Source organism: Bos indicus x Bos taurus, chromosome 3 (assembly GCF_003369695.1).
Source record: "Bos indicus x Bos taurus breed Angus x Brahman F1 hybrid chromosome 3, Bos_hybrid_MaternalHap_v2.0, whole genome shotgun sequence".
NCBI classification, from domain to species: Eukaryota; Metazoa; Chordata; class Mammalia; order Artiodactyla; family Bovidae; genus Bos; species Bos indicus x Bos taurus.
This window is the reverse complement of record NC_040078.1, coordinates 1,733,822-1,746,960: the sequence shown is the minus strand read 5'-3', so window position 1 is coordinate 1,746,960 and position 13,139 is coordinate 1,733,822. Positions and strand designations below refer to the sequence as shown.

General features: G+C 44.5%; 1 protein-coding gene across 1 annotated transcript in view; it reads right to left on the bottom strand.

The window, feature by feature from the left end:
- Positions 1-4,136: 4,136 nt before the first annotated feature.
- Positions 4,137-13,139, bottom strand: part of GPA33 (glycoprotein A33) — a 52,742-nt gene continuing 43,739 nt past the window's right edge. The window contains exons 5-7 of the mRNA XM_027526667.1: positions 5,954-6,073; positions 5,112-5,244; positions 4,137-4,724 (exon numbers count right to left, since the gene is read on the bottom strand). Of these exons, the coding sequence (XP_027382468.1) occupies positions 4,586-4,724; positions 5,112-5,244; positions 5,954-6,073 (392 nt within the window). The 3' untranslated portion in view covers positions 4,137-4,585. The remainder of the gene's footprint in view (positions 4,725-5,111; positions 5,245-5,953; positions 6,074-13,139) is intronic.

Here is a 13,139-nt window from a genome sequence, read left to right as displayed (position 1 = left end):
AGCAAAAAAAAATGCCTTAATATTTGAAAGTCCAAGTAAGGATTACTTGAAAAACTGTCTCAAGTGCCTAATGAGTGTCTAGCAAACAATCTTCCCTCACCCACAGGTCTCTTTTCTTTTTTTCTTCTTTCTTTTTCTTGGTCTCTTTTCTCAAACACAGTAAGGCTATGAACTGTCAGCTGGAAACTCCGAATTGGGAAGGAGGCTGGGGTAATGGTGATTGTAAGGGAACCAACAATAACCTGATTCTCATTGAGTTTATGGCTTGAACTAAATACAGCAGGAGAATAGTCTCATCAATTCATAATGTAATTTAAGACCAAAGTAAAAGAGACCTGAAATGGAGGACAGAAGGCTCAGCACCACCCACTTTCTCACTTTTAAAACTCCTTTTTTTCCTTCAAGATGTAACCCACAGGTCACCTCCTCTTTGAAGCTTTCCCAATCCCCTCTGGCTGAGTAACTCGGGCCCCTGTCCTGCATTCTCATGGCATCTTCGCCATCTCACATGACCACGCTCCTGCCTATCACCTCCATTAGATTGTAGCGCCTCCTGAGTAATGACGTCATCAGTTTAGTTCAGTCGCTCAGTCGTGTCCGACTCTTTGCAACCCCATGAATTGCAGCACACCAGGCCTCCTTGTCCATCACTAACTCCTGGAGTTCACCCAGACTCATGTCCATTGAGTCAGTGATGCCATCCAGCCATCTCATCCTCTGTCCTACCCTTCTCCTCCTGCCCCCAATCCCTCCCAGCATCAGAATCTTTTCCAATGAATCAACTCTTCGCATGAGGTGGCCAAAGTACTGGAGTTTCAGCTTTAGCATCATTCCTTCCAAAGAAATCCCAGGGCTGATCTCCTTCAGAATGGACTGGTTGGATCTCCTTGCAGTCCAAGGGACTCTCAAGAGTCTTCTCCAACACCACAGTTCAAAAGCATCAATTCTTTGATGCTCAGCTTTCTTCACAGTCCAAATCTCACATCCATACATGACCACTGGAAAAACCATAGCCTTGACTAGATGGACGTCATAGTGAGCTCTATATCCCCTGCAGCCAGTACTGTGTTTGGCACATTGTTGTTGCTGTTCAGTCATTCAGTCATGTCCGGCTCTTTGCAACCCCATGGACTGCAGCATGCCTGGTTTCCCTGTCCTTCACCATCTCCCAGAGCCTGCTCAAACTCATGTCCATTGAGTTGGTGATTCCATCCAACAGTCTCATCCTCTGTGGTTCCCTTCTCCTCCTGCCTTCCATCTTTTCCAACATTAGGGTATTTTCTAAAGAGTCAGTTCTTTGCGTCAGGTGGCCAAACTATTGGAGCTTTAGCTTCACAGCATTAGTCCTACCAATGAATATTCAGGACTGATTCCCTTTAGGATTGACTGGTTTGATCTCCTTGCAGTCCAAGGGACTCTCAAGAGTCTTCTTCAACATGACAATTCAAAAGCATCAATTCTTCAGTATTCAGCCTTCTTTATGGTCCAACTCACATCCATACATGACTACTGGAGAAACCATAGCTTTGACTAGACAAACCTTTGTTGGCAAAGTTATGTCTCTGCTTTTTAATATGCTGTCTAGGTTGGTCATAGCTTTTCTTCCAAGGAGCAAGCGTCTTTTAATTTCATGGCTGCATGTGAATTTCATGTAATTTCACTGCAGTCACCATCTGAAGTGATTTTGGAGCCCCGAAAATAAAGTCTGTCACTTTTTCTGCTGTTTCCTCATCTATTTGACATGAAGTGATGGGACCAGATGCCATGATCTTAATTTTTTGAATGTTGAGTTTTAAGCCAGATTTTTCCCTCTCCTTTTTTACCTTCATCAAGAGGCTTTTTAGTTCTTTGCTTTCTGCCATAAGGGTGATGTCATTTGCATATCTGAGGTTTGATATTTCTCCTGGCAATCTTGATTCCAGCTTGTGCTTCATCCAGCCTGGCATTTCACATGATGTACTCTGCATATAAGTTAAATAAGCAGGGTGACAATATACAGCCTTGAAGTACACCTTTCCCAATTTGGAACCAGTCTGTTGTACCATGTCTAGTTCTAACTGTGGCTTCTTGACCTGCATACAGGTTTCTCAATGTGACACATTGTAGGAGCTCACAAAATATTTATTGCTGAAGGAATGTGGTGGGTTCTAATCTCCCTCGTTTTCTTACCCAAGCCTGGAGCTAAGGTGGGTGAACTTTCAGAGCCCTTCCAGGGGCAGAGGTCAGCCAGGTCAGGGCTGGGGGAGGTGGCCACCTCCTTTCCACCACTTTCAAGATCATGTGTGTAAAACCTTGCACCAGGAGGGCTGGGAGACACCCAAAGTAACTAGAAGACAAGGAAATGGCCTTGAACAGGACATGGTGACAAAAAAAATTATTCATTCAACAAAAATATATTAAGTTTTGTGTCAATATATGCCAGGCCATGAGTAAGATCAGTTCTTATTCTCACAAATCTCACAGTCCTAGGCAGACACAGACCGTGGTAATGACAGTACTGTGGGACAGGTGCAAGACAGGGGTACATAGGTCAAGAGGACTTTGAATGTGTGGTGGGAGAGGGTGACAGAGCTGAGTGCTTGGGGAGGAGGAAGAGTCACCAGATCTCTGACAGTTGGAGTAGGGGTTGGGGATCTGCTTTCTTCCCTCTCTCAGGAGCGGTACTCTTGGGGTATATCTGGCCAGAACCTCTCCACCATCTTCCTTAGAGAGCATGCACCAACTCCCAGGTCCGTGTGTTCTTTCTGATGTTGCAGACACCTGGAATATTCTTCTGTAATCAGTGGGGCTCTGTCCTGTCCCCAGCAACCATTGCCTGACCCTATGATGGCTACAAGCAATGGGACCTGCAGGATCTGACCCAGTTGTCTCCTTGCTTGACTCCCTCACCTCACCTCACCTCACCTCTCCCAGAAAGCCCAAGAGAGGCCCACAGTAGGCTGACACACGACAACAAAAGACATAATCTTTACCTTGATGTGAATAAAGCCCACTTTAAAAAAGAAATAAGAATTTCCACCAACAATTTTATTATTACTGACAGCATTTTGAATGAACCAAAGAATTTAACAAGACATATAAAAAATATATTTTTAAAAATCAAAGATGGACAACAGATTTATAGATTTGCTTTCCTGATCATTCAGAAAAAAAAGAAATGACAATATTTACTTACTGGCAAATTGTATTTGAGTGAGAGTAGCCACTGGATCACAAGACCCAAGCAGCAGGATACTGCCAAGTTCTTGGGAACAGAAGAAGTAATCGACCAACAGGTGAGAGGCTGTGGGAGGGGTAACTAGACAGCTGGCCAGCAAAGCAGATCTGGCAGCCCAGCCAAGACAGGAACAGGCCGGGCAGGGCAGGGGTAGGTATCAAGAAGCAGAGATGGGCATGTCAGTTACTCTGGCCTGGAGAAGAATCACTGTGACCACAGGGCCAGCTGCAAACTGACTCCAGTGTACATACTCACATGAGTGTGTGTTCACTTAAATCATCTCTTCCTTCATTCATGAAATTAGCAAGTGGGTTTGAGTGGAAGTCATCCTGTGTCTCGGGGACCAGAGAGGGGAAGGCTCAATCTATGAAAGCAGTTTCCTAAATTTAGGTGGACTGAGCCTGCTAGAAGAGCTGTAGACTGTGAGGGCTCCAGGAAAAGCATGGGGTTGAGGCCCAGGCCTTGCTCCAGGAGTTCACACTATACACAGAGGGCCTCCAGGCTCCTCTGTCCATGGGATTTTCCAGGCAGGAGTACTGGAGTGGGGTGCCATTGCCTACTCCGATACACAAAGGGAGAGACCCTCAGACAACTGTGCCATGTGGCCTGTGATGGGTGTGGGACAAAGTAACAAGATTGTCCCCATCTGTGTGTGAGATTAGGATGCGGTTATAGAGTTCACTTGCATTTGAGACAGGCCTGGAGGGGCAAGTAGGATTTGACAGGCAGAGATGGGAGTTTCATGGGCATTCCCAGCCAAACAGAGAAAGCAAAACCCCATGAGGGAGTGTGCAGTGGGAGCTGGGGTGGCCCTTGCAGGGAGCATCTGGAATGTTCAGAAAAGCTGTGGGAGATGCAGCTGGAGAGGGAGCTTGAGGCCAGGCCAACATGGGTCCAAAGCAAGGAGTTCACACCAAAGTTGGATAAATAAGGGCTTATGTACTCATTTATTCTTTCATTCATTCAACAAAAATGCATTGCGTGCAAAACCTCTGCCAGGTGCTGTTCCCCTGGGTGCTGGGCACACAGTGGGGAGGGCAACTTCTGCCATCCTGAGGCTAGTATCACCTCTGGGGAGCAGGAGTGCCATCGGGAAGTGGAGGCTGCTGCCTAGTCCAGGGTGAAGGGCCCTGAGGGTAATAGGAGGGTCACTTCAAAGGGGAGGGCACTTGACAGGGTCAGTCAAAAGTGACATCCCCTTGGCTAGGCCAAGCCAAGTCCTCCAGCAGCCAACATGGAGAATGAAGCATCCCTCAATAACTGGGACAAAGGGTCAGAAAAGTAGGGTTTGGAAAGGAGGGGAGAGGCCTGGAGGCAGGGGGATGACCCCTAATCCTCCCACTGGCCCCAGCCTGCAGCAGGCCCGGATCATCGGCCAGCCTGGTCAGGGGTCTCTCGGCCGGCGTTCCTCTGGTCTTCATGCCTGTAGTCATCCTCACCCTCCTCTTCTTGTCTTCTGGAAAGCTCTGTCAGCTGCTCTGGTGGCTCCCGGTAGGCCGCCCGATTCCTGCAGGCATTGAGGACAGAGGGGAAGGGTTCACACTCACCCATCAGGACTGAGGGAGCTGGGTCTAGTGCTTCCTATGAGGAGAGAGCAGCCTATGACAGAGGCTTGCCCCCACACCCGGCCCTGGACACCCACAGGAAACTCTACCCTGGGATTAGAGACTGGCGAACCACGGGCCCTGGAGTCATGTCCCAGATAGCAATGCCACTTTAGGATTTGGGTGAATCATTTACTATTTTCTCAACTATAAAATGGGATGGATAAAAGTTGTTTTTATTGTTAACAGCTGCCCCCTGAGGTGTTGTGAGAGGAAGAGGCTGTGAGGAGCTGGAGCACATCTTCCTAATCTGCTTAGACCCTTGCTAACAGGCTGTCCCCGACACTCACGGCCGTGCGACCTCGGCGTCCTCAGCTTGGCCGGTGTCCCGGCAGCAGCAGCAGTACAGGATGATGCCAATGATGACAAGAGCCGCAGCCACGCCCCCAGCGACGCCCGCATACAGAGCCACATTCATGGAGGCTGGGAGAGACAGAGCCACAAGTCCTGTGAGCGCTAACCACAGTTCCCAACTCGAGCCCATAACACAAGTCAAGATGCAGGGAGCATGCCAGGGATGAAGAACCACAACAGCCAGTGTCCCAGATGTGAGAGGTGGTCCTTCCCAGGCTCTGAGCGGTGCCTGTCTTCCCAGCCCAAGGGGCAGTGCCACCAGCTTCTGGGGGCACTCCATGGAAGGCACGGCCTCGTGGGAATGGAACCAGACAATGCGGGAGGATACTTCTCAGAATGAAGGTGTACAAAAGGCCAGATGGCCAGCAGATCTGAGCTACTCAGGCTCCAAAAAAGCCCTCAGGTGTCATGCCAGCTCCTACTCTAGCTCATTTCCAAGCTGCTCAGGGTGTCCCTCCCCAAGTGATGGGGTCCAGACTCCTATGGAAGCCAGATCTGGGCACTTCCCCGACTCCCACAGAGCAACCCTAAGGGTAGGACTAAGGTCTCCAGAAGCCAGTCTTAGGTGCTATTTCCAAACAACAAAGGGAACAGGGCTAGCCTCCAGATGAGGGGAACCTGGGACAGGAGCATCTGGTCAACGCCTCAGCCACCTGCCAACGGGAGACCCCAAGAGGCTGCCCAGCTCACCTCCCAGTCAGCTGACCCTTTGGACCCCCAGCCGGTCACCTTCTGGCCTTCACCCTCCCACTCTCCCTCCACCCCAAACTGCTCTTACGAGATCTGACAGCCACAGTGATGTTGCAGGACTCGGTCCCCACCTCGTTCCTGGAGATGCAGATGTAGTAACCTGACATTTCTGTGGAGATGTTTTTCAGAGAGAAGGTCTGTCCTGTGACTGGGAAGGAAGAAGAGTCAGGCTGAGGAGACAGTCCACCATAGTAGAATAGAAACAGCTAGGAAGGAGTATGGACTCCTGAACTCCTATGTAGATAAAAGCATTGCCATTGAGCATGTCTGAGCCTCATCTGGAATGTGGAGAAAATATCCACCTCTAGGGCTGCAGGATGATTAAACCAGGCAGACTGCACAATTCTGAAGTGCTTAGAATTCAGGCAGGAACTGTGTGTTTGAAGCCACCTTAATTTTGTGACTTTGGGCAAGGAACTTAGCTTCATTAACTCTGTTTATTTACAAATAAAATAATAATAGTGCCTTCACAACAGGGTAATTGTGAACATGAAATAAAGTACTAATGAATATAAGCCCACAACCAAATGCCTGATGTAAATGCTTAGGAAACATACTATGCATTATATATTACATAGAAATGTTTTATAATTAGATGATACAATTATCACTTTTATGATCTTCAGAAACAGAATTCTGCAGCTTAGACTCATGTGAAAGCAGGCTTTAGAACCTCAAGGACTCTGACTTCAGTATTTCTCTACCATGAGCCGTGTGTGTGTGAGTGTATGTGGTATTTGTATGTTGTGTATGTATGTGTATGTGCGGTGGGGTGGGAGGAGGCAGGCAGTCAGTCTAGACTCTTCCTCTTTCTTTTCCACCACTTAAGTAAGCCATTTAACTTCTGTGAGCTGTAGTTACCTCATCTGGAAGTGGGAGGGAAAGTATCTGATCCCCCCAAATTCAGGGCAATGGTCTAGATGTCCTCATGAGAAGACGTTCTACTAAATCTATGATTCTACAAATGTCTTCACCTTGAAAGCGAGAGCTAAAGCATAAAACATAAATGTTTAGACAAATTTATATATCCTATCCTCAATGATGGGCTTTCCTGGTGGTGCTAGTAGTGAAGAAACCCCCTACCACTGCAGCAGACATAAGACATGTGAATTCAATCCCTGGGTCAGGAAGATCCCCTGGAGGAGAGCACGGCAACCCACACTGGTATTCTTGCCTGGAGAATTCCATGGACAGAGAAGCCTGGCAGGCTACAGTCCATGAGGTCACCAACACTTGGACACAACTGAAGCAATTGAGCTCACATACACACATCCTCATTAATGCTGTGTCATAGCCACTATTATGAGAGAAGAGTTAGAGACCTTGTCCTCTAATTTGCTGCACAGCCAGCCTCCACTGCTGTTACCAGGTGGGTTACACTCCTTCTTAGGAGATATTCTAAATTGCAAATAGGATCTGAGTGACATTTCAGAGGCAGTCCCTCATCTTCAGTAATAAGCCCAAGTTTCTTAATATGGACATGATGTTACAGATCTGGCCTTGATAATCCAGCTTTCAGTTCAGTTCAGTTCAGTCACTCACTTGTGTCTGACTCTTTGTGACCCCATGGACTGCAGCACGCCAGGCCTCCTTGTCCATCACCAGCTCCTGGAGTTTATTCATGCTCATGTCCATTGAGTTGGTGATTCTATCCAACCATCTCATCCTCTGTTGTCCCCTTCTCCTCCTGCCTTCAACCTTTCTGAGTATCAGGGTCTTTTCAAATGAGTCAGCTCTTCGCATCAGGTGGCCAAAGTATTGGAGTTTCGGCTTCAACATCAGTACTTCCAATGAACACCCAGGACTGATCTCCTTTAGGATGGACTGGTTGGATCTCCTTGCAGGCCAAGGGACTCTCAAGAGTCTTCTCCAACACCACAGTTGAAAAGCATCAATTCTTCAGTGCTCAGTTTCCTTTATAGTCCAACTCTCACATCCATACATGACTACTGGAAAAAACATAGCCCGGACTAGATGGACCTTTATTGACAAAGTAATGTCTCTGCTTTTCAATATGCTATCTATGTTGGTCATAACTTTCCTTCCAAGGAGTAAGCGTCTTTTAATTTCATGGCTGCAGTCACCATCTGCAGTGATTTGGAAGCCCAGAAAAAAAAAAATTCAGCCTCTGTTTCCACTGTTTCCCCATCTATTTGCCATGAAGTGATGGGACTGGATGCCATGATCTTAGCTTTCTGAATGTTGAGCTTTAAGCCAACTTTTTCATTCTCCTCTTTCACTTTCATCAAGAGGCTCTTTAGTTCTTCTTCACTTTCTGCCATAAGGGTGGTGTCATCTGCATATCTGAGGTTATTGATATTTCTCCCAGCAATCTTGATTCCAGCTTGTGCTTCATCCAGCCCAGCGTTTCTCATGATGTACTCTGCATATAAGTTAAATAGGCAGGGTGACAATATACAGCCTTGACGTACTCCTTTTCCTATTTGGAACAAGTCTGTTGTTCCATGTCCAGGTCAAACTGTTGCTTCCTGACCTGCATACAGATTTCTCGAGAAATTTCTCAAGGTCAGGTAGGCTGGTATTCCCATCTCTTTCAGAATTTTCCACGGTTTATTGTGACCCACATAGTAAAAGGCTTTGGCATAGTCAATAAAGCAGATGTTTTTCTGGAACTCTCTTGCTTTTTTGATTATCCAGCAGATGTTGGCAATTTGATCTCTGGTTCCTCTGCCTTTTTTAAAACCCACTTGAACATCTGGAAGTTCATAATTCACATATTGTTGAAGCCTGGCTTGGAGAATTTTGAACATTACTTTACTAGCATATGAGATGAATGCAATTCATCTTGGTAGTTTGAACATTTTTGGTATTTCCTTTCTTTGGGATTGGAATGAAAACTGACCTTTTCCAGTCCTGTGGCCACTGCTGAGCTTTCCAGATTTGCTGGCATATTGAGTGTAGCACTTTCAGAGCATCATCTTTTAGGATTTGAAATAGCTCAACTGGAATTCCATCACTTCCACTAACTTTGTTCATAGTGATGTTTCCTAAGGCCCACTTGACTTTACATTCCAGGATGTCTGGCTCTAGGTGAGTGATCACACCATCGTGATTATCTGGGTCATGAAGATCTTTTTTGTACAGTTCTGTGTATTCTTGCCACCTCTTAATGTCTTCTGCTTCTCTTAGGTCCATACCATTTCTGTCCTTTATTGTGCCCATCTTTGCATGAATTGTTCCCTTGCCATCTCTAATTTTCTTGAAGAGATTGCTAGTCTTTCCCGTTCTATTGTTTTCCTCTATTTCTTTGCACTGATCACTGAGGAAGGCTTTCTTATCTCTCCTTGCTATTCTTTGGAACTCTGCATTCAATGGGTATATCTTTCTTTTTCTCCTTTGCTTTTCGCTTCTCTTCTTTTCACAGCTATTTGTAAGATCTCCTCAGTCAGCCATTTTGCTTTTCTGCATTTCTTTTCCATGGGGATGGTCTTGATCCCTGACTCCTGTATAATGTCACAAACCTCCATTCATAGTAACCCAGCTTTACCTCTTGCTAGTTCCCCTGGTGGCCAATTCTTTCCCTGCCCAGCTCTACTCTGTTGCAAGATTGTATCTCAGTGTGAATTTTTCTTGTCTGAATGTGCTATTCACTATACTTCCTCAAATATGATGCCCTCTGATTTTTCCAACAATCTTGTATTGTGAATGGAAGAAATATTTCAATCTCCAGTGCCCTAGAGGTAACTGGAAGGTTGGAGAAATTAAGGGACTTCCCCAAGGTCACAAAAATAAGAAATGACAAAACAATAACAAAAATTCATTTTTAGGTCTAGAATTCCCAGGAACAGTTGACACCTTTCTGTAAAAAAATACAGAAAAGAGAACAGAGAGGGTTATAAGGAGAAAGACCATGCCAGGACCTTCCAGATCATAGATGAAGAAGAAGCACAGTTTATGAGTAATTGCCCCATTGTGGTCTCAGAAAGGACCCCATGGAAGAGAACATGAATCTTAGTGTTCTGGACAGTGCCACTAGCAGGAACGGCTGCAGGAACAGGCTGTGTGTTTCTAAAGGCTAGCATCATATAGAAATGCATCATTTATCTTCAAAATGAGGCCTCTCTGACCAAGAAACTTTGTGAACAAGATTCCACATTTGATGGGGTGACCAACAAACCAATCTTAGACTGCTACGCCTATGGAAATACCAAGTACAGACACATATTTTATGTGAATTTGTCTAAGAAGACACACCCAAAGGATTACCCACATGTCTACATCTATGGTTATTAAAGAACTTTGGCTTCTGGTTGGAGACAGGATGGCAGAGTAGAAGGACTTGAGCGCAACTCCTCCCACAAAAATACCAACATCATATCTAACTGCTGAAACAACCAGTGACAAGACTGGAACCCACCAAAAAAGATACTCTACATCCAAAGACAAAGAGGAAGCCACAATAAGATGGTAGGAAGGGCACATTCACAATATGCCCAATCAAATCCTATACCCACCAAGTGGGCAACCCACAAGCTGGTAAATAATTATATCACAGAGTTTCTCTCACAGAAGTGAGAATTCTGAGCCTCACATCAGGCTGCCCAGCCTGGGGGTCTGGCATTGAGTGAGGGGACTCCTCAGAGCGTTTGGTTTTTGACCACAAAACTCCACAGAACTGTGGAAATCAGAAACTCAACTCTGTTGAGTTGGAGGGTGCACACAAGGTTTTATGTGTACAAGGACCCAGGGAAAAAGCAGTGACTTCATAGGAGCCTGAGCCAGAAGTATTTGCTGGTTTTGTAGAGTCTCCAGGGAAGGCAGGGGGTGGCTGTGGCCACTGTGGAGACAAAAACACTGGAGGCAGAGGTAAGGGGGTGTACTCTATGGTGTGGGCTCTCCTGGAGGGCACCATTTTGACCTGGCCCCACCCAAGAGCTCCAGTGTTGGGATGCCTCAGGCGAAACAACAAACAAGGCAGGAACACAGCCCCACCCATCAGCAGAGAGGCTGCCTAAAGTCTTCTTGACCCCACTGCTGCTGCTGCTAAGTCGCTTCATTCATGTCCGATTCTGTGTGACCCCGTAGACGGCAGCCCACCAGGCTCCGCCATCCCTGGGATTCTCCAGGCAAGAACACTGGAGTGGGTTGCCATTTCCTTCTCCAGTGCATGAAAGTGAAAAGTGAAAGTGAAGTCACTCAGTCGTGTCTGACCCTCAGGGACGCCATGGACTGCAGCCTTCCAGGCACCTCTGTTCATGGGATTTTCTAGGCAAGAGTACTGGAGTGGGTTGCCATTTCCTTCTCCAATGCATGGAAGTGAAAAGTGAAAGTGAAGTCGCTCAGTCGTGTCCGACTCTTCGTGACCCCATGGACTGCAGCCTACCAGGCTCCTCCGTCCATGGGATTTTCCAGACAAGAGTACTGGAGAGGGGTGCCATTTCCTTCTCCTAAACAAGATGCTACTAAACAACAAATGAATCACTGAAGAAATCAAAGAAAAAAATTTTTAAATACCTAGAGGAAAATGAAAATATAAAAATAATGATTCAAAACCTAAGTAGTTCTAAGAGGGAAGTTTATAGCAATACAATCTTACCTCAAAAAAAAAAAAAAAAACAAGAAAAATCTCAAATAAACAACCTAACCTTACACCTAAAACAACTAGAGAAAGAAGAACAGACAAAACCCAAAGTTATCAGAAGGAAAGAAATCATAAAGATCAGAGCAGAAAGAAATGGAGACAAAGAAAACAATAGAAAATATCAATGAAACTAAAAGATGGTTCTTCAAGAAGATAAACAAAATTGATAAATGTTTATCCAGATTCATTAAGAAAAAAAGGAAGAGGACTCAAATCAATAAACTTAGAAATGAAAAAGGAAAAGTTACAATGGACACCACAGAAATAGAAAGGATCATAAGGGACTACTACAAGCAACCATATACCAATAAAATGAACAATCTGGAAGAAATGGTCAAATTTCAGAAAGGTATAATCTCCCAAGACTGAACTGAGAAGAATACAAAATATGAACTAATCGCAAGTACTGAAATTGAAACTGTGATTTAAAACCTCCCAACTAATAAAAATTCAGATGGCTTCATAGGCTAATCTATTTAACATTTAGAGAAGAGAACCAGAGTTCCAGTTGTGCAAATCATTAGTACTTGGTACTTATACATAGAAAAGACTTAACACCTATCCTTCTGAAACTCTTGCAAAAATTACAGAGGAAGGAACACTCTCAAACTCCTTCTTTGAGGCCATCATCACCTTGATATCAAAATCAGACAAGGATACTACAAAAAAGAAAATTAGAGGCCAATATCACTGATGAGTATTGATGCAAAAATCCTCAACAAAATACTACTCAAACAAATCCAACAATACATTAAAAGGATCATATACCATGATCCAGTGGGGTTTATCCCATGGATGCAGGGCTTTTTCAATACCTGCAAGTTAATCAAGTTAGTGTGATATAATGTGCTAAGAAATTGAAGAATAAAAAACATATGATCATCTCATTAGATGCAGAAAAGAAAAAATAGAAAGCTTTTGACAAAATTCAATACTTATTTATGATTAAAAAGAACTTCAGAAAGTAGGATAGATGGAAACTATCTCAACATAATAAAGGCCAAGTATGGCAAACCCACAGCTAACATTATACTCAGTGATGAAAAAGCTGAAAGCATTTCCCCTGTGATCAGAAATAGGACAAGGATGTCCTTTGCTCAACATAGTTTTGGAAGTCCTAGTCACAGCAATCAGAGAAGAAAAAAAAAAGGAACCAAAATTAGAAAAGAAGTGAGACCCGAAAATGACCAGATGGCATCAAAGAATTTGGTAAATTTGCCAGATACAAAATTAACACACAGAAAGACACTTCTATGCACTAACAGTGAAATATCAGAAAGAGAAATTAAGGAAACAATTCCATTTACCATCACATCAAAAAGAATAAAATACTTAGGAAAAACCTACCTAAGGAGACAAAAAACCTGTACTCTGAAAACTATGAGACACTGATGAAAGATATCAAAGATGACACAGATGGAAAGATACACCCTGTTCCTGGATTGGAGAAACCAATACTATCAAAATGACTACACTATCCAAGCCAATGGCATTTTTTTTTTTTTTTTTTTGCTGAATTAAAACAAAAATTTTTTAATTTGTATGGAAATAAAAGACTTATAATAGCAAAAGAAATCTTGTGGAAAAAAAAATGCAGAGCTGGAGGAATCAG